We start from the raw sequence: 25,217 nt of genomic DNA, 5'->3' as shown, positions 1-25,217 counted from the left end.
TAAAATTGTTAAGAACTTACTGAGCGTCTCTAAATTTTGTTGTGTGAAATTCACAAGTTAACAAAGAAATTCTTCTCCAAATAATCCTTAAGAATGGATTATATGCTTTTAATTAACTGTGTGTTTCACAATTTTTAAATCGTCAAAATATGGTTCAGTCTTTCTTAGCAACCTGCAAATGTAATCTTGCTCTTTGGCATAGAAGGTTTGGATATCCTTCTTTCTCTATTGTTAAAATTGTCCTAAAACAATATAACATTCCAATTGATAATAATGAGAACTCTAATTCCTTTGTTCGTGAACATTGTTGCATGGTTAAAATGTATGTGCTTCCTTTTTCTGATTTTGACACTACATATACTTCTCCTTTATAACTCGTTTTTATTGATATATGGGGTCCAACTCCTAGTGCATCTCGATCTAATTTTAGGTATTATGTAAGTTTTGTTGATGCTTTTAGTAGATACCTCTGTCTGTATTTACTTTAAAATAAATCTCAAGTGTTTAAAATTTTTAAATAGTATAAAACTCTAATGAAGAAACAAACTGATTTTTCTTTAAAACCAGTGCAAATAGACAATGATAAAGAATTCTTGTCATCCTTTTTTAAGTCTTTTGTGTAAAAAAATGGTATTGTTCATCGCTTGTCTTGCCCACACACCTATTAACAACAAAGAGTTGTTGAGAGAAAGCACAGGCACTCGGCTGAGATGGGTTTATCTCTTCTTATTGCTATTGTCAAATTTTTCTTTTCTTTATGAAAAAATGCATTCTTGACCTCTCCATTTTTATCAATAAACTTTCTACCAATTTTTTGAACTATAAATCACCTCATGAAATGTTAAATAATGTGAAACTAAATTATAGCATGCTCAAAGTTTTTGGTTGTGCATGCTATCCTTATCTCAGACCTTTTAACACTCATAAAATGGACAATAGATCTCAAAATGTATTTTTTTGGGATATGCTCCTCAGTCTAAAGGGTTTAAATATCTTACATCTCAAAGAAAAATCTATATTGCAAGAAATGTTATCTTTGATGGAACAGTTTTTTTATTTTTATTTGTTGTTTCTAGCATTCATAATACAGGTTTTACCTCTTCATATTCTAACTGTTGAGTTTGTGTACCCTGCCAATTCTCCCCTCATATCAACGTCTTCCAATTTTCATCTCTCAAATCCTCATATTTTCTCAGTCCAACCTTCTTCAAACTCCTCATTAAATGTTTCTGGTGTTACTCCAATTCAAGCGATAGAAACTGAGCTCTCAGGAGCTCCTATTTTTCGGCAAACCCCCACCCCCAAGTCACTCAAAATCAATACAGTATGGTTACCAGGTCAAAATTCGGCATTTACAAATCAAAAGTATTAATTGCTGCTGTCTCTTCCCATGATCTTCTCCAAAATTCACCAACATTCTTAAAACAGGCCTTGAATTCTTCTCACTGACTAGGAGCCATGCAAGAAGAATATAATGCTTTAAATGAAATACCACACTTGGCATCTCACTACACCTCCTTCCAACGCCACAGTCACTGAATGCAAGTGGGTGTGTGCTGTGAAAATAGCTCCGAACAATACAATTAAAAAATATAAGACAAGACTAGTAGTTAAGGGATATCACCAAGTTGAAGGTTTGGATTTTAACAAGATTTTTAGTCCTGTTATAAGACCATCTACCATTAAGACTGTGATTTCTATAGCTGTGACAAAAGACTGGCCTCTGCAACAGTTCGATTTCAATAATGCCTTTCTAAATGGTACATTGGATGAGGATGTTTATATGATTCAACCACCAGGTTTTACTTCCTCTAACTCTACTTTAGTATGTAAGTTAGATAAGAAAATCTATGCCTTGAAGCAAGCACCTCGTGCTTGGTTTTCTGCTCTTAGCTCCACCCTTTTTCATTATGGTTTTACTAATACAACGGTTGATAACTCTTTATTTGTTCGAATCACTAACACTTCTGCTATCTATATTTTATCTTATGTTGATGATATAGTTATTACAAGGGACAATGCATCTGAAATAGAAACTCTCATTCAATCTCTTCACAATAAATTCTCTCTCAAGGATTTAGACGGCCTGCATTACTTCCTTGGCTTAGAATTCAATAAATTACCTAATGGTGACCTATACATATCTTAGTCAAAATATATTTTGGATCTATTATACAGAGCTCAGATGCATGAATCTAAACAGTACCTACCCTTATGTTATCTACTCTAAAACTCGTTTTTCAAGGCTCATTAGAGTTTGAGGATCCAACTAAATATTGTTTACTGGTTGGAGGTCTTTATTATGCTACTTTAATCCATTCTGAAATTTTTTTTATGTAAATAGGATTAGCCAATTCATGAAGAATCCCAAAGAGCATCATTGGAAAGCTCTAAAGCACATACTCAGATATTTCTCAGTTATGTATCATCATGGTTTAGTATATTCCAAATCTATTGATCTTCGTATTCTAGTGTTTGCATATGCTAATTGGGTTAGTGACTTATAGGATAGAAAAAGTACTAGTGGTTATTGTGTCTATTTAGGTTGTAATCCTATCTTTTGGTGCAGTAGAAAACAGAATGTAGTGAGTTGATCCTCCACTGAAGAAAAATTTAGGTGCTTGACAGATGCAGAGGCTGAAGTTCTCTAGGTGTAGAAGTTGTTACAGGAACTTGGCATACCTCAAACTGTTTCTCCAACTATCTTCTGCGACAACTTGAGTGTCGTTATATTTGCTGCCAATCCAATTCTTCATAATCGCAGCAAACATTTTGAAATTGATTTGCATTTTGTGCAAGATAGAGTTGCAAAATGCCAACTTTTTGTGGTTCATATTCCTTCTAATTTTCAGGTACTTGATTTGCTGACCAAACCCCTCTTAGCAACTCTCTTTCATAAATTTAAACCCAAACTCAGGATGGTTCCCAATTATACATTGAGGTTGAAGGGAGATGTGAAAAGTACCACTTCTAATTAGGGCTTGAAATTGATACAGCTAAAGAGTAGTTAGAGCATCACCTTTCTTGATTTTGATTCTTGTAATTTAACCCTCTAATGTATCTATAAATAATACTCTTGCCTACTAAAAGAAATAATAAGAATCAATTACATTTTTTTCTACTCTTTTATTCTATACTTTCTAATTCTCTAGTCACATATCACTGCTGCATACTAACACAAACCAACCACACTAAAAATCAACTACCAAATTAGCTAAGTGTATAAAGTAAAATACATATTTAAAATATTAAATATACTTTAAAATTAAATTAGATAACACATATATTTATATGTAAATACATTATAATTAATTTGATAACTATCTTTCGGACGTAGATAACATTTTCGATATACGATTGACATAAAATTTAAGGAAAAAAAATACAATTAATTAACCAGTAATTAAATACAAAATAATTAAAAAATCAATCCCGCTACGTTATCAACATCATTTCTGCCAACATCTGTCAATTCTTATTAATAATTGTGTTTAATGGAAGTGTCTTTGTGGATGTGTCTAATAAAAATATCTTTTTTATAACTGTGTTTTAATAGAAGTGTCTTTATAAATATATTTTTGAATGTGTCTCTTTATATATGTGTTTAAAATATAATAAATAATCATTGTTGACAATAAATTGACAGATAATATGTTGGTACCATATACTTTTCTTAAAAAAATATATGTATATGTGTATTTGTTATTGTTTGGGATGGTATTACAGGGGGTTTAATTAATTTTGCTTAAAAGCCACCCGAATAATCTCTAATAATGATTCCAATTGGATTAGAAGTGTTCTTTAATGAGAGAAGAGGAAATATATACTTATTATGAGGAGGGTTGACATACATGCTTCTAACGTGCAATCTCACTTTGCTTGAATAGGTTATTAGTGTAAATAGTGTTACTTACCCTTTCTTCTGTTTGGCCTAAAGCCTAACCAAAAGAGAGTGTGAAACCGACCCTTAACGCTAACACTTAACACCAACCTTTCTTTCTTCAACTCTTCTTTAAACTCCCATAGTTTTTTTTTTAATCCACTTTTTCAGTTACCTACAATTATAACAATAATTCAGATTCATATCTGCCACTATAGTTAATAATAACAATAATTATCTCTAATTTCAACCTAATTTCCTTCTAGATCTGTACCATCCACAAAACTACTAATTAAGCTAATAACCTATTAGGACGTATTAATTGATAATTGTAGTCGCAAGTTACAGTGCTTAGGTTCATTAACATATATAAAATGTATGTAGTAGTAGAAGTGAAACAGAAAGAGAGGAGAGAAAAGTGTGGTAGATGATGAGAGCGTGAAAGCACGCGGCAAGAAGAGAGCGTGGAAGAGGGAAGAAAAAGAAGAGTTTGTTGTTAGTAACACACACTTGCAAGGTTGGAAACGCAAGGAAGATTTTGGGTGGCAAAGTAAACTACTATTTAGTAGCTGTTATAAAGAGCAAGGACGGCTTCAAACATTCACTCTCAAATCCCAAACTATATAAATACATATAACTCTATACTCACTCTCATAACATCACATACATAACATAACTTTTAATTTCTGTTGAATTGTGAAATGGATTACAAGGAAGACTATTTCTCCAACACTAACAGTGATAATTGTAATGTTGTTCATCATGATGCTACCCATCATATAGCCAAGGGAAAACGGACCAAAAGGCTGAGGCTTTTGTGTGGCGGCACAACCCTCATGACGGCGGCGTCTAGCTGTTCTAGCGCTTCCGGGGATCATGGCAGCGGCGATGATCACGGCTCGTTTTCGATTTCTTCCACAACGAATCAAGAGGAAGAAGATATGGCTAATTGCTTGATTCTTCTTGCTCAAGGAGGAGGAGATTCTCATCAAAAACCGCCACAAATTGATGATCAAGATGAAGATGATAACAAGAAGATTATTGAAATCAAGAGTAGGAAATTCTCGGAGATTGAAACCGCCACCATAAACAACAACAAGGTTGGTTTCTATATTTATGAGTGCAAGACTTGTAACCGAACCTTCCCTTCCTTTCAAGCCTTGGGTGGTCATAGAGCCAGTCACAAGAAGCCTAAGCTCACAACAATCCCTGCCGCCGAGGACAAGAAACCACCACCACCGTCTCCGCCACCTCCACTGCCACCCCCACCACCGCAGCAACTTATGATGAACACCAATTATGACCATAGCCAGCAGATTGAAACTGTCCCTCCAAATAATAATAATCCAATAATTTCTCTACAGTTTGGGAGTGGGCAAAAAGGTCATTTCCAAAACAACAAGCCCAACAAGATTCACGAGTGCTCCATATGTGGCTCCGAATTCACATCCGGCCAAGCACTGGGTGGACACATGAGAAGGCATAGGGCTACAGCGGCCACAGCCGCCAATAATACTGCTCAGGCCAATGTTGGCCTAAGCAGAATTGAAGCAACTTCTACTGTTATAACAACAACAGTAGAAGTTCAGCCTCGAAATATTCTAGAATTGGATCTCAACCTTCCGGCTCCGGAGGAAGACCTCCGGGAGCCAAAGTTTCAGTTTGCCACCGCGGCAACTAAGAAATCTATGGTGCTCTCATCTGCTCCGGCTTTGGTGGACTGCCATTATTAGGCCAGGTTGGGAAGGGGTGGAATTTTTATTATTTTGATCAATTATGGATCAATGTGAATTATTATTACTTAGCACTATTTTTAATTTACACATTATTCCCTAGCTAATTATCGATTCTTTGGAATTATTCTTTGGTTTTATTAATAATTGAGCATTTTGATTTTGAATTATAAAAAATACGTGACAATATGATCTACTTGTTGAAGTTGGAATACTTTGAGTAAGTAAGTAGTTAGTGTTCATGGTTGCCTTTCATTCACGAAAAGTGAGTGATAGGGCATCTTTATTTATCTTCCTTTTATTTATATATATATATATATATATATATATATATATATATATATATTCCTTTTCTTTTCCTTTAATTTATTTTTTTGTATAGGTGGAAGTTATAATTTTGAGAACCTTATATCTGATCAGTTGAACCAATTAAGGAAGCCACAAAAAAAAAACGTAACAAATAGTGTAAGATCTAAGTCTTAAATATGAAGAAAAAAGAAATTACTAATGGTTTTTAGAAGAGTGGAGAGTGATACGCAAGAGTGAAGTGGCATGGGAAGGCAAAGGTGTAGCTAGGGTTTGGCATAACCACCACCACAACCAAAAGTCGTGGATTAGGTTCCCTTTTGTGTGCTTTTCATTTTTTGTTATAATAAAGCCTAAAAGATCTCTTTCTTTCACTCCCTCTCTTTAGTTTCTCACTCATACATACATACATACATACATACATACATACATACATATACTTCTGGCCTTATAGCTACCACATACATTACATTCCCACTCTCCTTCACTAATTCACAAGAATATAATATAATAAATTAATTGAAAAGGAGGGATGCATTAAAACAAACTAATTTTGGTAACAAAAATGAAATGATGCATTGTGTCGCTGCCATATGCTATGCTTGCGAAGCCATCATTATTATTCACCATGTATCTTTCAATTTCTATGGCTCCCTGTCTCTTGCTATATATATTATTCTATTTTCTAAATACTATAATAAGCTAATTTAAGTATTATCATATTTGCTGGTCCCTCTTCTCCATCTCTCTATTATAGTAATTGCTTTTAGATTTGAACTAATTAAACACTTTGACCTAATTAACCAGCTGCCTAAGCTAGCTATTTTTTTTTCTTTGCTTAATTAAATTTGTAATCCCCTAAAATAATTAATTAAATACATTTATTGTTTAATTTGTGACTAGATACATAGTAATAATTATCTTGGGGATTATCTCATTCTCATTGGAATTCTGTTTCAGCCCATACAAATTTGATGCTCCCAAGAAAGATATAGTGGTAACTTTGAGGCCACAAACACCTTCTTACTCGTTAGGAGAGTTATATTATATGAATTACAGATACTTTTTTAATTTAATTTGTTGTGTTTGTATATCAAATATATTTTGGACATTATATTTATTGATATTCATTCAATACACGTGTTTTTTATATTTATTTATATTTTAATAAAAAATAAATATTTTATTAAATATATTTGGACACATATCTAATTTTATTAACATGTATTCATCAGGTATTAACATGTTTAATTTTATTTTTAACATGTATTCATGAAATAAATTTAAAAATAATATATATTATTAATTATTAAAATAAAAAGTATTTTATATTTTTTATATAATTAAAAAAATTATTAAAATATTATCATTATTTATCTAAAAAAATATTTTATATTTCATATATATACTCTGTCTTTATATTTTATAAAAATTTTAAATATATATGTCTATGTATTTTATGTCACATCATATTCTATGTCTATGTCAGTATTCGTGGTTATAGGCTATATTATACCATTTTCATTTGTATGGTCCAACCTTAGTTCTTGGACTTGCACCCATCATTCCACACATCTTTACTCATATATTCACATAATCAAGGAAATTCAAATAACAAAAGATTATATAAGAGTTGAGAAATGCATAAAATAGTTACTAATTTTGCCTTATAACTTGAAATTTGGGCATAAATGTCATTATTATATAATTGAGTAAGAGATGTAACTTGAATTAAGCAATGAAGGAAAAAAGAAAAAGAGAAAGAGAGAGAGATGGGAAGACTTTTAAGTCACTTACACTGGCCACTTATCTAAAGTTAGTTATGTGCACGTTTTTGTGAATGCTGGTAAGCGAAGCATGTGGACACATATGTTGCGTGAGGTGTCCGAATGCATAACATATATAACAAAGTAATATACTATAGACTATACTATTAATATTATGTATAAGCTAAGAGAAATTAAAAGAGATCACTCACTCACTCAATGACATTAGCACATGTATGTTGTCTTAGTTGGAGAGCTTCAATTCATTCTCTCCATTATCTCATGTAACCCCCCACAATTATATCCTCTTATTCCCACTTCATTATTAAACTATATTTATATAAATATTGTTCTCATTAATTAAAGGAAACTTAGGACCTTAACACTATGATCATAAACCCATTGCTTTAGTAATTTTCTTCTTTTGTTAATGTGGGTTGAAATATAGTTTATAACTCTTATTTAAATAAAGAAAAAAGGAATAAGAATAATGTTCATATTCATTAATGTAATATAAGAATGTGATTAAGATGGAACCAAAGCAATGAAGATGGGTTTGTGTAATATAATAAACTTTTTCAATTGGTTGCTTTAATTTAATTTGCTTACTCCAAATGGCTATAAAATTACCAATCACCACAAGACAAGGGTATGAAATCAGCTGAGATGTCATCAATTTCCATTATTAGTAGAAAAACTAAAATAATGAGGAAAATTAAAACAAAAAACTACTTGAGTGATGATTTTAAATCATCATATTCTTGTAATTTATGCAAACAAATAGAGAGATAGTACGTACTACTTCGTACTCTTGCCAAAGTTTAACACAAGCTTGTGGTGTAACATAAAGAAGAGTTTTAAAGAGGAAAAAAAATTGAAGAAGGGGTATAATTTCTTATAAATTGAAAATTACTAAGTATATGTGTAATTTACAAAATTATGGGTAAATCACTTATAAATAATTAAATCCCACAAATTATTGTGAAAATACTTTTTTTTGTCCAATTTTTTTTATGTTAAAATGATTTGGCCTGCTTTCTAATCTTCACAACAGCTGGATGATGATGATGATGATTAAATTGCATATTATGTAGCAGAAAATTAAATAAATTGAACTAGCTAGCTAGGTTGAAGCATGCATTTTGTTAACATGTGAAGTTGTTTATCTTTTTTTGGCTATGACAAGGTTTATGTTATGTGGAGTTAGCATTGGTTCAAAGTTCAGTGATAGAGACAAATTCCTCAAATGGCATGAGTTGGTTTTATACTATGTGGCATGATGTCCCTACATACTTTGTGTATAACACTATGTCTACCCTCTCAACCAAAATAGCCTAAAAAAGTAGGCACTGGCCGGCCTCATAAATCATAATAACCCCTTCTATTTGTGTTATTAGTGATAAACAAATTTCCCCTCAACCAATAATCACTTGGTTAATCCTCTCTCTATATATAGTGTTAACACTCAATAGGGTTTGGATCCCATTCATTAGGACGCATCCCCAATTTGAATGTTTGTCATTGTGATGGAACAATAAAATGTGTGGATCATATTGGCCCAAATATATATAATTATATAGTCAGTTATTTACTTATTTTATATTTTATATGGAGGAGATTTATTTTTTATTTTTATATTTATTGGAGTTAGAGTGGATTTACTTACAATTCACGGTTTAAAACGGGATTATATATACCAAATTGTCTTATGATAATGGTGTATGAGAAGTGAAATCATATATTAGTAGAAAAGGGTTTAAAGCGACGAGTATATAATATAAACAATATTATATACATTCCATTATTATGATCTCTAGTATTTCCCATTAACAATAAAATCCATATTTCAATTTAGAAGCCATGATGAGTATTAAGTTGGAATTAGTGTAGCAGCCTTGAAGGATTCAACAACTTAATTTGTAATCTATTATACGTTTGAATTTTGCCAATGATATTGTGCACAAATACCATGGGCGCTGTCAACAATCCACTTCTTCTTTTATCATTAAGACAACTATGTTTAAAATATAATTATTCTTCATTTGTTATTATTTTGAAAAAAAGTTTTGTACCAAACACATGTACAATACAAGGAATGTATGTATTGTTTCCTGAAAATAAATTAATCACCTGTTTTTTTAAGAAAATGAGTACAAGTTTGTGTCTAATTGGACCCTATTTTGTTCTTAGAATATAATATTTTTACAAGTTCATTAGAATACAAGTTTGTGTCTAATTAATCACTCTTAGAATTGGATATATAAATAATCTAAGATTCACTACCATCAAGAGTTGCTGTGGTGTAGTGGTTATCACGTCAGTCTTACACACTGAAGGTCCCCAGTTCGATCCTGGGCAGCAACATTTTTACATTATATTCTTAGTTATTTTTCGAATTTGCTTCATGACTCAAGTTTTATTTTATTTTTATTCTTTTGGCCAAGCAAAGCAAAGTTTTATTATTTGTTAATGACAATAATCAGCATGCGAAAAGCTTTCAACCACCGGAATGTAATGTATATACGAATATTACATTCTCGTCTGAAAAGTTTACATGACCTTTGTCACTACACATGATAATATCTAGGAAGAGAATTCATTTCCTTTGTCCCATGTTGGTAGCTGTTAACAAAGATGGGGCAAGTCCAATCAACATAAATACTTTACATCACAAATTTCCCTTCCATAGTGAAGTAAGTCATAGAAACATAAAAAGAAAATGAGATTTCCATTTAAATTTAGCCTCTGAACCAGGAGATAGAGAAAGATATATAGGTTCTTAGTACATTTCATGTTTAATTTTCACCTGTCTAACCAAGGGTCAAAAGTCAAAACATATTCTTTACCAAGAAAATAGTACATTCCAAACAAAGGTCCTAAAACTTGAATACACATTCAAAGAGGAAATATGAACATAAACCATTGAACTAGTACATTAGGAATCCTTCCTCTATTAGAACTTTGGGACAAAATCACATAAAGCTTGATGTTTGAAGATTCACACAGTGGTTATTTACCTTGAACCAATGCAAGCCGGTAGCTCCAAATGGGCATTATTTGCATACAGAACTTCATACTTGTGCTTTAGTTAGCAAAGACATTCAACCTTACTCTCGCTGTAACTTCCGGATGCAGCTTTAACTCTGCGATATATTCTCCGGTTTCTCGTATCTCCGGAAGTTCGACAATTCTCTTGTCCACCTCCCTATGAAAATCACCAAAGATCACATGACAATTATTCATAAACACACTTGTTCCTTAATATTGGAAAGCTTCAAAGGAAGAAGAAAAGAATAGTCATTCACATTTAGAGCAGAATAAAATGTTACGTAAGACAAGTTAGACTCCCAATTCTCAAAAAGAAAGACTTGTGTACATCAGACAGATAGTACCTTTGAAGCTGTGCCTTGATAATGTCAACAAGATCTTGGGCTGTAACACTAAATAACAAGCAAATTTAGAAGCATAATCCATATAGAGCATAAATCAATAGCTCAAAATTGCACAGAACAAGCCTCACCTTCCAAAAATTAGTTTTCCTTTACCACCTTTCCGCTTCACCTTGAAAGCCCCAACTGTTTCAAAAATTCGAGCAAGTTGCTGTGCCTCTTCTTTTACCTGCAGAACTAGAAACTTAGATACTGAGGAATGCATACAATAATCATATAGGAGGGGGAAAACTATACTGATAATGAAAAAGTATCAAAGTAGTTGTAAACTTTCGTGCATTGAAGACAATAAGATATGAAATGAAATGGATTTTCGGAATAAAAACTAATATGGAGTTAGAAGTTAAAAAGACAGCAGGATTTTTCTTACACCAGATTTATATGTAAAGCTTACTAGCAGAGGTTTGTTACCACCTACTCCTACTCACAAATGGAAACCTTCATTTCACATTAACAGAGACACATTCTATCCAAGTAAGGATTGGAAGGGGAAAAAGATTACCCGTCTTTTCTCGGCCTCAATTCTTTCTTCCTCTAACTTCATTTCCCTAGACGATGCAAGGGAATTCAGTTTAAATTGTGCAAACAACACATACATTATTGTTAACATTTTATATGGCAATGCATATTTTTGCATACAGAAGCAGCTAAGCTAAGCTAGCCCTGCATAAGAAAATAATTCAGACAAGATGGCCTACGGGAAAAATTGACTAGAAAATACGAAATCAAATATTTGTACAAAAAAATTTGATTATTTTGTCATTGAAAAGGTGCAAACGAGATTTCAAGCTGAGAACGAAAATCCGAGAAAGGACTACAAAATTTCATTTTGTATCCATGAAGGGAAGTTAAGAGCCTGAGTTTTATGGAAAAAACACAAACATGACCAACCCAAAATATCAAAACCCCATGGACAAAGTAAATAAATTCTAGCAACAAGCATGATTATTCAAGTTATGAACTCTAAAGACATCTAAATGCTTTCTCTCAATCAAGGCCAGAAAATTTTTAAGAGTCTGGTCAGTTTACAGTCACACTTCAAAGTTACTCTTCATAGAGACGAAGCTTATTTCTTCACACTACAATGAGATATTACAGTCTTATACCCAACAATGAAAGTTGTAAATAATTATCAAACAAATAGCTCAAATTGAATTACACATTACTTGAGCAGAAGAGGAGTAACAATCTGTGCCTTTCCAGTGGGAAGAAGATAGTTTCTGTAGAAACCAGCTTTAACATCAATAAGTTGTCCTTTCTTTCCTACTTCAGCTACATCTTCCTTCAATATAATCTGATTTCAAAAATAACACACCAATAACTAACGGGAAAAAAAGGGGGAGGGGGTGGGGGAAAAAAACATAATAATGCTGCAAAACCAAGCACACCCAGTTGCAGAAACACAAGATAAAATCCGAGTAAAGGATAAAGTTACGAAATTTAATGGAATTATGAGCATATAATGTGGATGTAACCTTTCGGATTTTCTTTGCCTTCTTTTGAGCAAAGACCAAAAAGCTTGAAGTGTTGTTGTTGTTGTTGTTGTTGCAAGTGGGTCCCTTGGAGCTTCCAGTGAAGTTTTGCTGCAGAAACGAAGAAGAAGTAGAAGAAAGCGAAGGCAGTGCTAACGCCATTGTTGCGCAAGAAGAAGAATCCAGCTATGTTGTGCTCCTCTCGCAATGCGCCATGTCTTATCTTTTATGCGTTGTTCACCAATACGACGTCGTTTATTCTACTTTGTCCATTTAATAAAAAATTCTAATGTTTTTAAATTTTTTTGAATTGTCTAATATTTAAAATAAGTCCAATTATTTGACTATTAACAATTAATTAAAAAATTATATACGAAATTAACCACATTAATAATTGTGTTTGTGTCTCTAAAAATAAAATGTAGATAGTACAAAATAATACTATTTTTTTGTCAAAAAATAATATTAATTTAAAATTGGAATATGTTTATACTCTGACTCAATATTAGGGTTAAAGTAGGAGGTGACAACGGGACGAGTTTTTTCTCTATCCAATTCCGCTCCACCTTACAATAATTTACATAAAATTCCCCTCACTTTTACTTGTGGGTAGTAACAATTTGAACCCTAACCCCGCCTCGCCGCTATTCGTCCTTACAATTATTAAAATTTAATAAATTAAATTAAATTTTAAAATTTATATAACTATCATCACATACATAGCATTAATTAAAGTAAAAATTTAAATATAACATAATATTATTAATCATTTTACTAATTATTTTACATATATTACATATATTATATATTAAAATTATATGTATTATATATATACTGGGGCGGGTATTATCTAAACCCGATCTCGCTCCGTCTCGCATAAGAACCCGTCCCGGTGCGGGGCGAGTAATTAGTAATTACCCGCCCCGAGTGGGTAGGGGCGGAGTGGCTGAATATCCGCAGATTCGGGTGGTGTTGCCATCCCTAAATCAAACCCAAAATAAAGGGCCAGTTCACAAATTTTAAAAAAAGTCTAAAAGATCCGTTTCCAAAACTATTCGACTTAATTAGAGTTTGGATCATTTGGTTCTGACTCGACCCAACTTATACGTTAATAAGACATCAACTGCACTAATGTGTATTCGTATAAATTGATTCACTATTTTAAATATGGGATCTCAATATCCCCTAAATAAAAAGAAAGTATAAAGGGATAAGTTATAGAGATTATCATTCTTATCGTATAAATATCCCATCACGCACAGATATTTTTCAATCGTAATTCATAAGCACATTCAAAATTTTTGTTAATTGTTTTTTTGCAAATATCACTCTCCATTCTCACTTAAAAATCTTAGATAATTTTATCTCACTGAAAAAAAATGTTTAAACTGTTATTAAAAGAGGGAGCCACTCACATAAAAACATTTAAAATGTCTTTTTTTAAAAACTTTTTTAATAATTAAAATTCAACTTATATAATCAATCAAATGGTGTTATTTTTGTTAAAATTAGATCAAACAAATCAATTTAACTAAAAAATCGGTAAATCAAATCTTGAACTAATCTAAATTAATATTCTTTTTTTTTAGAAAATGACTATAATATTCTTAATTTATCAAATTTTTTGTCAAGTCAATATATTTTGGTCTAATTTTAACAAAAATAACATAATTTAATCGATTATATAAGTTAAATTTTAATTATTAAAATTTTTTTTAAAAAAAGACGTTTTAAACATCTTTACGTGAATAATTCCATTAAAACACGCCTAGACCTTACATCCATATCCAAACTACATTAATTTCAAATAAGTTTCGGATCAAGATGAATATATATGCTTTCATTCTTAATTAATCTCGATATCATTTACATGAATCCTAAACTCATATTATAACTAAATTAGCATATGGCTTGAGTATAATAAGATGTGATTTAGTAAAACTTTTATTTTTATAAATTAGTATATATTTTTAAAAATTGTTATACATATATATACTAAATCAAACGAAAAGCAACTTTAATAACTACAAACATCAATAATTGAGGCACTTCGCAGTTTATTCTCTTTCATGCCATTTTCCAAAATGAACCCACTTCTTTTTTCATATTAAAGTTTCTGAACTTATACTATATATATACGAGGAATATTAGGTAGCTAATTTTTTTGGGTTAATATTAGTTCACTTTTTAAAAAATTATTTTGATTTTTTTAAATTCTAAATTATAATATTAAACTTTAATATTGATTGACACTGGCTATTAAAAATTGTTTTTCTATAATTCTTATATATTTGATATATTACTTTCACCGTATTTTTTGTATTTTTCTGGTATATTGTTGGATGCACAAACACAAACACATCTATAAAAAGGAAAACGAAGGGAAGGGAGTAAAAGACTGTTTCTCATTAAATAGAAAACGTTGAATTCAGCCAAAAAAAAAAAAATAGTATATCTTGAACGATTGTGAAACCCTAAACCAACAATTAAGCCTATGTGTCTACATGTATGTGTACAAGAGAAAAATCAGCTTAATATTATTTTAACTAATTAAGAAAGTTATTAGTTGAGATAGATGGAGAGAAGGATGTAAACCAATTCATAACATTCAACGTGTTGAAATTGTAAATGACTAGATGTTATTGGGCGCAGACAGATGAAGTTACAAGGGTTAATTTGATACCTAATAAGCAACTTAACTAAGAGTGGCTTCATGCAAGGGAGGTCTCTAGTGGGGATGAGTTTCAACTTGCAACTTGCTTGACTGTACCATAATAATGTCATATATATTATATATATCTCTTGGTCATAACTTACAATATATTTATTCATCCAGTAAAATTTTTTTAGTATTCATTATTTTAATAATGGAACTTAAGAATGTAATATATTAAATTTTAATAGCAAAAATATTAGAAGGCCAATAATTTGTACTTATATTAAGTTAGTCTCTACAGTGAAATTGTAAATGGATCTCTACACTTTAAAAGTTTGTAATTAAGTCTCTAAAGATAATTAAAATTTACAATTTAGTTCCAGTTATTCAAAAAGTGTTTGATTTAACAGAATATTCTCAATATATTCTCTATTTTAACAAAATATTCTTAGTATATTTTAAGAATATTCTGTTAAATCAATACTTTTTGACTGACGAAGACTAAATTGTAAATTTTAATTCTCTTTAGAGATTCAATTACAAACTTTTAAAATATAGAACCAATTTATAATTTCACTGAAAGTGTAAGGATCAACTGTGTAATTTAACCATATATATATATATTATAATTTATTAATAATTTTGTATAAATATTAATTAAGAAGGATTGTAAATTATCCATATTTTTTATTAATATTAATCACCATTTCAAAAAACTAATATTTTATTTGTATATTATTAGATTTTAAAATTTAAAATTTACAATTTTATTTTTAATATTTAAAAATGATAAAATATTAGCTAAAAAAATTTTATTAGTCACAAAATTATTTTTATATAAAGACTATAGTTAAAAAATATTAGAGTTCGTATATATCACCTTCATATAAAAACAATAACATTTAAATAATCATTTATTCAAAAATAAATTTTGTGAAGAATTTATTGTATGTATGTATATAAGTATTTTATGAAGAAGTAACAAAAGTCAAAGCCTTGAGCTGCTACCAAACTTTAGGAGAAAGAAGATGAGAAATTGAACTCTTGTGATCCCTCCTTATAACAAACAAAAGCAGTAACAGGTTTGGAATAATGGCGGCTGCATCATCTGATGAAGGTGGTGGTGGATTCCCACCTATGACGCAATACTCATCATCATCATCATCATCATCCACCATGTACCATTATCTCTCAGTTCTCAATGATAAAATCAACGAGTTGCAGTCACTTGTGGGGGTTATAGCCTCCCCCAATCGGCACCACTCATCAATTCCTTGTTCTCCCTATTCCATGGCCATATCCACCATGACCTCCACCATCCAAGATATCATACTTGCTTCCTCTTCATTCAGACTCACCTTCCAACAACACATCAATAGTTATAACAATCCATCATCATCAGGTACCATTATTGCTCCTTCTTGCAATAACCAACAATTAGAATTGCACCCTCATCACCACCACCAATCTTATGATTATAATAATAGTAATATCATTAGAGGAGGTACTAGTAGTGTTGCTAATCATGAACCTGCACAAGAAGAAGACGAAGAAGAAGAAGAAACACTCCATTGGTTTTCTGAACCCTACAACAATAACAATAGTACTGTTATTTATTGTGATGATGATAACAATAATACTAAGGATGAAGATGGTGGAGAAGAAGAAACAGATATAATTGAGTTGGATGCTGCTGATTTGTTAGCAAGCTACACACATTTCTGCCAAATATGTGGGAAAGGATTTAAGCGCGAAGCGAATCTGAGGATGCATATGAGGGCTCATGGGGATGAATTCAAAACCAGTGAAGCCTTAAAGAACAACAAGAATAACAAGAAGATGATGATAACGAAGAAGAAGAAGTATTCGTGCCCTGAAGATGGGTGCAGGTGGAACAAGAATCATGCCAAGTTTCAGGCACTGAAATCAATGGTGTGTGTGAAGAATCACTACAAGAGAAGCCATTGCCCAAAGATGTATGTTTGCAAGAGGTGCAACAACAAGAACTTCTCTCTGCTATCTGATTTGAGGACCCATGAGAAGCACTGTGGTGATCCCAATAAATGGTTGTGTTCTTGTGGAACCACTTTCTCAAGAAAAGACAAGCTCTTCGGACATCTTGCTTTGTTCCTTGGCCACTCCCCACTTCATGCTGCTACTCAACGATCATAATAACATGTTTGTGTATAACTTTTGGACACTTGTCTGATCTAGCTAGAGCTACAATATTATCACTTTCTTTTACCATATTTCTTATCATGTGTAAGTACCAAATAATGTTGTTACTATTGCATCAAAATTAATTTCAATAAGTGAATTTCACATCGGTATATATATAGCATAACCAAGTTGAATTTGTTATTCTGCTTAAGCAAGTGTCAGAAGTTCGAATCTCATTTTTTACATGCAACAACTCATTGGTCAATGACAAATCCTTAAATAGAGTTCTGATTCACGACAAATTAGTCCTTACCATGTCAAACTGAAAAATACAATGGGAACAACAAAATATAAATATATATAGCATTAGGGTTTAGTTGTGTGCATATATGATAAGAGGGAAAAACAATTTGTTATATGAACATACATCTAACTAATATAGTGTCACCTTAAGTAACAAAAAGATTTCAGCTCATTTTGATAAGAATTAGTATTTGGTATATTTGTTCATAAAACACTTTTTATTACTTACAAATACTTAAGAGATGTATATATACAACTTGAACTATATCGATCCCATGCCTTTATGTGTTGTTAATCACAATTAAATTTGGCGTATCTTACTATTCAAATCTATGTTGTGATGTGCATATCAAGTGCCCATATCATGACTTTTAACTTATATATGTCTAGGTCAGGTTGAAAATAAAAGTAAATTTCACCAAAAGAATTTTTATATATAACTCATTTAAAAAAAATCTACTCCCACTTTTACTTTTGAACCAAACATAGATTTGAAATCCCTCACCATACTTACTAGATTTTGACTGCGCCTAATGCATTTTAATCACTACTAGATAGAAAAGATAAAAATTGCTTAGTTATATATATATACAATCTTGTCTCATTATTATAACTTAAAACATTTGATTCGGTAGAGAATCTTTTTCTTTAGGTGAATTAAATATTAAATAATTAGTCCTTTTGGCATATAACATATGGCATTAAGATAACGACGATTAAATCATAAAAATAATATTAATCTCTAAAATCAAAATTTTTTTTTTTCGAAATTTGCCTCGTTTGCGCGCCAACTTTTTTTCCACACAAAATTGATCCTTCTCCAAAATCATAACGCGCCCCGATTAAATGTCCCAACACTAATCCCATCCGTCCATTACAGAGATCAAAACATTCAACAGTCCACGTCATCAATCCGCACCTCACCCTCTCCACCAATCAAATCTGAAACCCCACACATATAAATGCATTCCCTACTCTTCCTTCGAATCTCACACACAACACAATTTCAATAGCAAAAGCAAAACACTCTCTGATCTCTGATAATGGCGAAGGCAGATAAGAAGCCAGCAGAGAAGAAACCGGCAACCGGAGACAAAGCTCCGGCGGAGAAGAAGCCCCGCGCAGAGAAGAAGATCCCGAAGGAAGGTGGATCTACGGATAAGAAGAGAAAGAAGGCGAAGAAGAGCGTGGAAACTTACAAGATCTACATATTCAAGGTTTTGAAGCAGGTTCATCCTGACATCGGAATCTCCAGCAAGGCGATGGGAATAATGAACAGTTTCATCAACGACATCTTCGAGAAGCTTGCTCAAGAATCTTCTAGACTCGCTAGGTATAACAAGAAACCTACCATTACCTCCAGGGAGATTCAGACTGCTGTTAGACTCGTGCTTCCTGGTGAGCTCGCAAAGCATGCTGTTTCTGAAGGAACCAAAGCTGTTACCAAATTCACTAGCTCTTAGGTTTAGGGTTTTTCCATTGTTTATTTGAACCGATTTCGTTTTGCTTTTCTTGTGGTACATGTAGATCCAATGCTGATTGTTATTTAAATGATATGTTCTTGTTAATTCCAATTGATATAGATTTTGAGCATTATTAGATAAGCGAATTAGGTTTAAAGAACATAAAAGTTCATAATCTACGTAATAGAGTTCAAATTTAACCTAATGAATCCAAATGATACACGATGATAGGTACATTGATGTAATATATTTACAGTTATGTGGTAATTTGGTTAATCTATATCGGCATGAATATAATCTACGAATACAAAGTTCTTTTGGAGTTCGGTTATGGCATAGGTTAATCCTGCACTGAGAACTGCAAGCGCAGCCAAGATTACTCTCAAATGAGTCTCTGATGGGATTCCACTTGATGCGCAGAACAAAACCGTTGCACCAATTAGGACCTTCTGCCATGTTTTGAATCCCTCATAAGCTCCTTTACATGCAGAGCATTTCAGTGTGTGCTGTTCAAATCTATCCAACATCTACAAGATCATAGCAAGTGAATTCATGTTTAAATTCAATTGGCGCAGAATTGGTTTGTGGAAGGGTCGACTTAAGATTTGTTTATTTATACCTCACGTTTCGATAGGATGGTTGATGGTAATGGCTGTTGGCTGCTTGTCCCGAACCATTCTGGTTGGCCGTTTCCGTGTCGCCGCAGCCAGTTTCGGAATGCTAGGACAAAGCGATCTGCCTGGGTTGGTGTGAAGGTGATGTTTGTGTACTGTTTGTTGATGTCACCACCGTCTTTGGTTTCTGAAAGGAAGATTTTCTCCTGGCCTTGAAGGACAATCATATCTCCATCATATACCTTGTTTGATGTCCAGTGTTCGTACCATCTAGGAACCACCTGATATATGTATATCGCAACAAGCAGAGACAAGGTTACATGTAAGCATTCATGAAACTCGAGGCTCGACTTAAGCTTACAATCTGTTGAAATAAATCAGTAGAATGGATAAGAAAGCCAACATCCTCAATCTTACCTGCCACCAGTTAGGCCCTGGCACTGTGAACTGGAAGAAGTTTCGAGCGCTGCAAACAATGGAGCGAGTCTTACCGGGTGCCATTGGGACATTGAAGGAACATATCCATATTACCCATTTCTGGTCCCCAACTACTGGAAGTTTGGTATCAATCTCAATTCTGCAATAACAATGCCAAATATATCAGAAGCTATTTTGGTGTTTTCAACCATAAACACAAGCATAGATAATATCCTTTCATCGTTAATGCTGACATCTATGATGAATGTGAAGAAGGAAATTATGTCAACATCCAAAGTAAAAAGTTATGAACTTACTTGTTCATATAATAACATGGTGCAACAAACTTGGAACTGATTCTTGGGTTCCCTTCATTAGCTCCGGCAAAGCCCCATGGGCCGCTAGAATCCATCTTGAATGGCAGAGGCTTGGCTCTGTCTCTCCGGCCTGTAACCTGTGGATGTTGATCACTTCTATTTTAGCAATTATGGAATTATAGAACCTAAGTTCCTAACAATATGACATGATTTCAACTCCACCAACTTTTTTGGTCCTAGGGTGAGTGATGACTATAATATATAACAAACGGAACTAACCATAATTTTCTCCCTAATGACGACTTTTTAACAACCGCATCACTTATACTACTAAAAACTGAGATCTAAGTAAAATAATATAAAATATAAAGTTCCACCAATGACATCAAAATAAAATAAACTATTAAGTTCAATCAACAAACCAGATACAAATAAAATATTGATAACCAGCAAATTGACTAAGAATAAACAATGCGGCATATATAAATCAAGTGAAAAAGGCATTATTTGTACCTTGTGGTGAGCAAAATCAATGTGAGAAGGATCGGAGACATTCTCCATTAGAGTATCATAGCCATAGAACAGATCACGCTGAATGTTCACTGTGGCAAACTCCGGCTTCTCAAAGTCATCCGGCAACCTAAACAAACACAATTTCACCATACATATCAAATGAAAAGAAAAACAACACCCTTTGATCATAGCATAAAAGAACAGTGGACAACATTTTAATTGACCAAATTAGACTAAAGTTAAATAATGAATTTGAAAATTCAAAGTAGATACTTTATTAACTAAAGACAGCATCAAATAAAGTTTATTACATTGGAAGATTGGAAGCATTAGCTTCCTCCCAACCATTCTCATCAGGCCAAACAAAGAGCAAACCCTGAGACACCATTGTAGGGAACCTTGTGACACACGCTTTAGGAGATTTCAAAGCTCGCGCTTCCGGTCCTTCGGAGGAAGCCTGAGGGATCCTAACACATGATCCACATCCATCAAAAGACCAACCATGATAGGAACATTGCAAGTTTCCTCCTTCATCAATCCTTCCTTCCTGCCAAAAACCAAAAACACCCAATTTTAATCCCCAAAAACTGAAAACACCCCTTTTCCTCAAACATTCTCCTTGTCTTGCAATCCAATTTCAATCTTCAAATAAGTAAATAAACAAACAAATAAATAAGAAACATGGAACCCAAATCCTTCTCCCAAAAACAGCATCATGCACATAAGCTTATATTTTACTCAGACTTCAATTCTGGATTGTGAGATCACAGGTTTAAAAATATCTTATACAAACCTTAAGTTATGTATTGCCACATAAGTGAAAGTGCTTAAACTACTCACTACTTGAAAGTATTTGATTTTTTTAATATTCAGCTACTACAATAAACTAGAATAAGAACAAAGAGAGAGTATTTTTACAGATAAAGGAGCGAGACGATGGGGGCACTTATCGTCAAAAGCAACCCACTGGGACTTAGAATTATCGAACCAAACCACGATCTCACGACCCAGAAGCTGAAACGGTGTTGGGTACCGAGGGTTCAGATCCTCCACCAGCGAAACTGGGTACCAGTGATCCTTCCATGTGAACTTCGTGGACGAGCTCTCTTCATCGGCACCTTCATCAATTTCGTTGCTTTCTTCGGTTTCAACCTTTGTTGGTGGCGCAGCAACACGTGGAACTGTTAGAGAGAGGGTTGTTCTGGTTCTCCGTGTGATGGAAATGGAGTTTGGTGCGGTTAATAATGGGAACTTTGTGAAGGAGAAAAGCGGAAAAGGTTTTGGGGGTTTGGTTCTCGGTGAAGAGAGTGTTAGCGTGGTTGAAAAGGTTGAAGAAGAGTGTCGCAGTGCCATCAATGGTGAAAAAAAAAACGTTTTTTTTGGGGGCTTGAGGTGTTGTTAAGGTTTGAAGAGGGTTTTGGTTATTGTTTCGAATTTGAGGGAAAGGGAGTGGAAGAAGGATTGTTGAGTCGTGCAAGTTTTAAATGTTCATGTTTGTATTCTCCCCTTCCCCTCTTTTCCAGTTTTCAGACAATGTTCTGCTGAATTCAACACTGTCATTTTCCAGACATTTTTTATTTATTTATTAATATAAAGGTTATTTGCTTATTTTGGATTATTTCCTCAATTCAGTGAATTAGTATAGCGCTTACTGTTGTGTAATTACTGGAAACTTTTACTTTATTTTTTTTTCCCATTCTCATTGAAACAAAAAGAAAGAGAAAGGAAGATGAAAGTAGAAAGATCCAGAGTGTGTGAACTGAAAATATCGGTTGTGGGAGAAACAATTGGCGTCCACAACTTCGAAGAGAAGCATTCCAAGATTGATGCATTTGCTGCCATGTAGCATAATATACACGTTAAGTACACGTGGGCCTGGTCTTGCAATTTAACTTCAACTACAACATCAATACTTTTGGTTTTAGTCCTTTGCAAGTAAAAAATGTAGTATATGTAATTAACTAATTATTCAATTTATCAAGTGAAAAGATGAATATTAGCTCAATATTCAAAGTGAAAAAACGAGTTCATGAAGTTCATTTTGAAGTAAAACTATGGGAACAAAAAGACAAAACAATGAATGGTTGGTGAGCACGTTTTAAGTGTTGCAATGCTCATAGCCTTGTTAGATTAGATGCTGAAAATAGAGCATGTCACGATAATTTTTTATTACCCTTGTGGCATGGATGCAAAAACAGACGTCAACATTTCTTATTTGAAATCTGATAATGAGGCCATTGTTTTTGAAGCAGTTTAAGAGTTTTACATCGGACAGCATTTTCAAGTTTCAAGCTCAATGACAAATTCATCTCCCCTTTTTCAGTAATTTTATCATATGAAACCATCATCACAAAATCAGATATATTTCTTCATGAATAGATTTACCGTCGCTCAAAATATTCGTAAATAGAAATGGTAGTTTATTCGGTCTCTAAAAGATATTGATAAATGATAATCACACAACCTAAATTAGTTGCAAGCCAGAATAGTAATGAGCTTTGAGTAATTTGCAATTTTATTGTCATAATGTGGCGATAGTATTCATCTTTTTTCTTATTACAATCACTCAAGTAACATAAATCCATACAGATTCAAGAACCTCTTAAAGAAAACATAAATAGCAAAAGAGAAAAAAGCTCCCCCCGTCTAGGTTGGTTGGTTCCTAGTTCATACAAGATGATACTCAAATCTTCCAACGACCAGCCATGTCATGATCCCCTCAAACCGTGGGGGAAAACGTTCCTTTCAGACAATGAGAAATACTCTTTGCTAGCAGATTCTACTACATCATTTTTTCAGAACAAAACATTATTCAACACGTGTAAAATTATTTTTAAGAACATGCACAACTCTGCCACAGTTGCAATGATTTGCATGCCATATGATAAACTCCTTTTGAAGAATAACCAAATGTATGTATGTATGCATGAGCTTAGCCTTCTAACTCAAAACATGGTGATTCTCAGGCTCGCTTCATTTCTTCTGGAAAGTTTGATCGTCAGGACCAATGTCACGCGAGCCGGTGTTAATGTAAGGCCCTCGAAAAGTTGCTTGCGGCGGAAGCGGCTTTGTTGAGTCAATTACAGGCTTCTTTGAAGATCTGGGCAAATGCAATACAAACTCTACTATTGAGTATAAACTCCAATTTCTTTGCATTATAGCATGCAAATTGTTTACTTACAAGGAAAGTAACCCTTCTTTTTGGGGGGGGGGGGGGGGGGGTTAATTTTCTACTTCAGCTCACACACACACACCATAACTATGCCACATATATTGAATGGTTTTAATTTGCAGTTTGAGACAAACATGATCTGACCATGATTTGAAACTCAGCTTGCACCTTTCAAACTGAAATTCAAACATGATTTAAACATGCAAATGGCATTTTAGATTGAAAAGTGATTGAGATTTTAGTTGAGTTGACTTACGCCATGTAGAACGGAAATGCCAACCCTGCTGAAGCAAAAGCAACAAGCCCTCCAGCAACTATTAGATTGCGCGCACGTGCCATTCACGCAACAATCAAATGCCCCCAAATAATTGACCAGCTACATTACAATAACAACAATGCATATAATACACCAAAAATTCCGAACCCTAGATGAATTTCAAAACAGACCTTCAACAAATAGAAACTATTGCAGATTCACAGTTTACAAAAGTTAAAAGCTTCAAGTAGAATTCATAGGGATCGAAAGTTAATCAGGGAAAAGACCTACCTTCTGAGAAGTGATCCAAAATTGTTTTCTAAACTCGCTAGCGATGCTACCAACCCAATCAGGAAGCCATAGCAATGCGCTCAGAGCTGCAGGTAGTGGAGCAAGCTATTGATTTGGAAAAGCTTGCGAACCCTAACCCTAATTGCGATCGGAGAGTGAAGTTAAAGTTGGAGAAAGGGGACACTTGCACGGGAACGTGATGAGAAGGAGGATGACCGTTTTTTGGGCTGGACATCTCTTTTTTGGTCACACGAATAATTTGTTTAAACAACACGGCCCAACATAACTCGCCACGCCCGTGAATATTCTCCATGAGTTGCAGCTTACCAAAAAAAATTTCATTCGTTTCTCTATTTTATTTTTCAGAAAACGAATAAGAATGGCCTTAACAGAAAAAAGTTATTGAGATATAACTAATAACTATAATTCATGATACAGCCAGCGAGTGA

At 33.1% G+C, this 25,217-nt stretch overlaps 6 protein-coding genes and 1 non-coding gene across 7 annotated transcripts; 4 read left to right on the top strand and 3 right to left on the bottom strand.

Annotated features, from left to right (window-relative positions):
* The first annotated feature begins 4,490 nt into the window (after positions 1-4,490).
* Positions 4,491-5,806, top strand: LOC130967835 (zinc finger protein ZAT5-like). Its single transcript, XM_057892865.1, has one exon. It carries the CDS (start codon positions 4,582-4,584, stop codon positions 5,611-5,613), a length of 1,032 nt encoding a protein of 343 aa, XP_057748848.1. The 5' UTR covers positions 4,491-4,581; the 3' UTR covers positions 5,614-5,806.
* Positions 5,807-9,976: 4,170 nt separating this feature from the next.
* TRNAV-UAC (transfer RNA valine (anticodon UAC)) lies at positions 9,977-10,049 on the top strand. The gene has a single exon. It is a non-coding gene; the product is annotated as a tRNA-Val (tRNA).
* Positions 10,050-10,388: 339 nt separating this feature from the next.
* LOC130966368 (50S ribosomal protein L9, chloroplastic) lies at positions 10,389-12,836 on the bottom strand. The gene is made up of 6 exons (XM_057891160.1): positions 12,610-12,836; positions 12,301-12,428; positions 11,637-11,682; positions 11,206-11,303; positions 11,078-11,125; positions 10,389-10,890 (listed from the first exon to the last, which is right to left on the bottom strand). Exons 1-6 carry the CDS (start codon positions 12,766-12,768, stop codon positions 10,770-10,772), a joined length of 600 nt encoding a protein of 199 aa, XP_057747143.1. The 5' UTR covers positions 12,769-12,836; the 3' UTR covers positions 10,389-10,769.
* A 3,463-nt stretch (positions 12,837-16,299) lies between these two features.
* Positions 16,300-17,584, top strand: LOC130966367 (protein SENSITIVE TO PROTON RHIZOTOXICITY 2-like). The gene has a single exon (XM_057891158.1). The coding sequence runs from the start codon at positions 16,355-16,357 to the stop codon at positions 17,432-17,434; it is 1,080 nt and encodes a 359-aa protein (XP_057747141.1). The 5' UTR covers positions 16,300-16,354; the 3' UTR covers positions 17,435-17,584.
* A 1,146-nt stretch (positions 17,585-18,730) lies between these two features.
* Positions 18,731-19,321, top strand: LOC130965395 (probable histone H2B.3). The gene has a single exon (XM_057890161.1). The coding sequence runs from the start codon at positions 18,769-18,771 to the stop codon at positions 19,186-19,188; it is 420 nt and encodes a 139-aa protein (XP_057746144.1). The 5' UTR covers positions 18,731-18,768; the 3' UTR covers positions 19,189-19,321.
* A 44-nt stretch (positions 19,322-19,365) lies between these two features.
* Positions 19,366-22,612, bottom strand: LOC130965394 (pheophorbide a oxygenase, chloroplastic). Its single transcript, XM_057890160.1, has 7 exons — positions 21,968-22,612; positions 21,361-21,596; positions 21,050-21,176; positions 20,537-20,673; positions 20,220-20,379; positions 19,808-20,083; positions 19,366-19,715 (listed from the first exon to the last, which is right to left on the bottom strand). Exons 1-7 carry the CDS (start codon positions 22,400-22,402, stop codon positions 19,461-19,463), a joined length of 1,626 nt encoding a protein of 541 aa, XP_057746143.1. The 5' UTR covers positions 22,403-22,612; the 3' UTR covers positions 19,366-19,460.
* A 934-nt stretch (positions 22,613-23,546) lies between these two features.
* Positions 23,547-25,012, bottom strand: LOC130965398 (uncharacterized). Its single transcript, XM_057890163.1, has 3 exons — positions 24,769-25,012; positions 24,478-24,597; positions 23,547-24,149 (listed from the first exon to the last, which is right to left on the bottom strand). Exons 2-3 carry the CDS (start codon positions 24,558-24,560, stop codon positions 24,023-24,025), a joined length of 210 nt encoding a protein of 69 aa, XP_057746146.1. The 5' UTR covers positions 24,561-24,597; positions 24,769-25,012; the 3' UTR covers positions 23,547-24,022.
* Positions 25,013-25,217: the final 205 nt, after the last annotated feature.

This window comes from Arachis stenosperma, chromosome 3, assembly GCF_014773155.1.
Source record: "Arachis stenosperma cultivar V10309 chromosome 3, arast.V10309.gnm1.PFL2, whole genome shotgun sequence".
NCBI classification, from domain to species: domain Eukaryota; kingdom Viridiplantae; phylum Streptophyta; class Magnoliopsida; order Fabales; family Fabaceae; genus Arachis; species Arachis stenosperma.
This window is presented reverse-complemented; position numbering and strand designations above follow the sequence as displayed.

Coding starts and splice junctions, on each gene's coding strand:
- LOC130967835 (XM_057892865.1), top strand. CDS start 4,582: ATGGATTACAAGGAAGACTATTTCTCCAACACTAACAGTGATAATTGT.
- LOC130965395 (XM_057890161.1), top strand. CDS start 18,769: ATGGCGAAGGCAGATAAGAAGCCAGCAGAGAAGAAACCGGCAACCGGA.
- LOC130966368 (XM_057891160.1), bottom strand. CDS start 12,768: ATGGCGTTAGCACTGCCTTCGCTTTCTTCTACTTCTTCTTCGTTTCTG. Junction 12,429..12,609: donor AGGCAAAGAAAATCCGAAAG/GTTACATCCACA, acceptor TTTTGAAATCAG/ATTATATTGAAGGAAGATGT. Junction 11,683..12,300: donor GTTACTCCTCTTCTGCTCAA/GTAATGTGTAAT, acceptor TGCATCGTCTAG/GGAAATGAAGTTAGAGGAAG.
- LOC130965394 (XM_057890160.1), bottom strand. CDS start 22,402: ATGGCACTGCGACACTCTTCTTCAACCTTTTCAACCACGCTAACACTC. Junction 21,597..21,967: donor ATCGTCTCGCTCCTTTATCT/GTAAAAATACTC, acceptor GGTTTTTGGCAG/GAAGGAAGGATTGATGAAGG. Junction 21,177..21,360: donor AATGCTTCCAATCTTCCAAT/GTAATAAACTTT, acceptor GTGTTTGTTTAG/GTTGCCGGATGACTTTGAGA.
- LOC130966367 (XM_057891158.1), top strand. CDS start 16,355: ATGGCGGCTGCATCATCTGATGAAGGTGGTGGTGGATTCCCACCTATG.
- LOC130965398 (XM_057890163.1), bottom strand. CDS start 24,560: ATGGCACGTGCGCGCAATCTAATAGTTGCTGGAGGGCTTGTTGCTTTT. Junction 24,150..24,477: donor GCATTTCCGTTCTACATGGC/GTAAGTCAACTC, acceptor GCATTTGCCCAG/ATCTTCAAAGAAGCCTGTAA.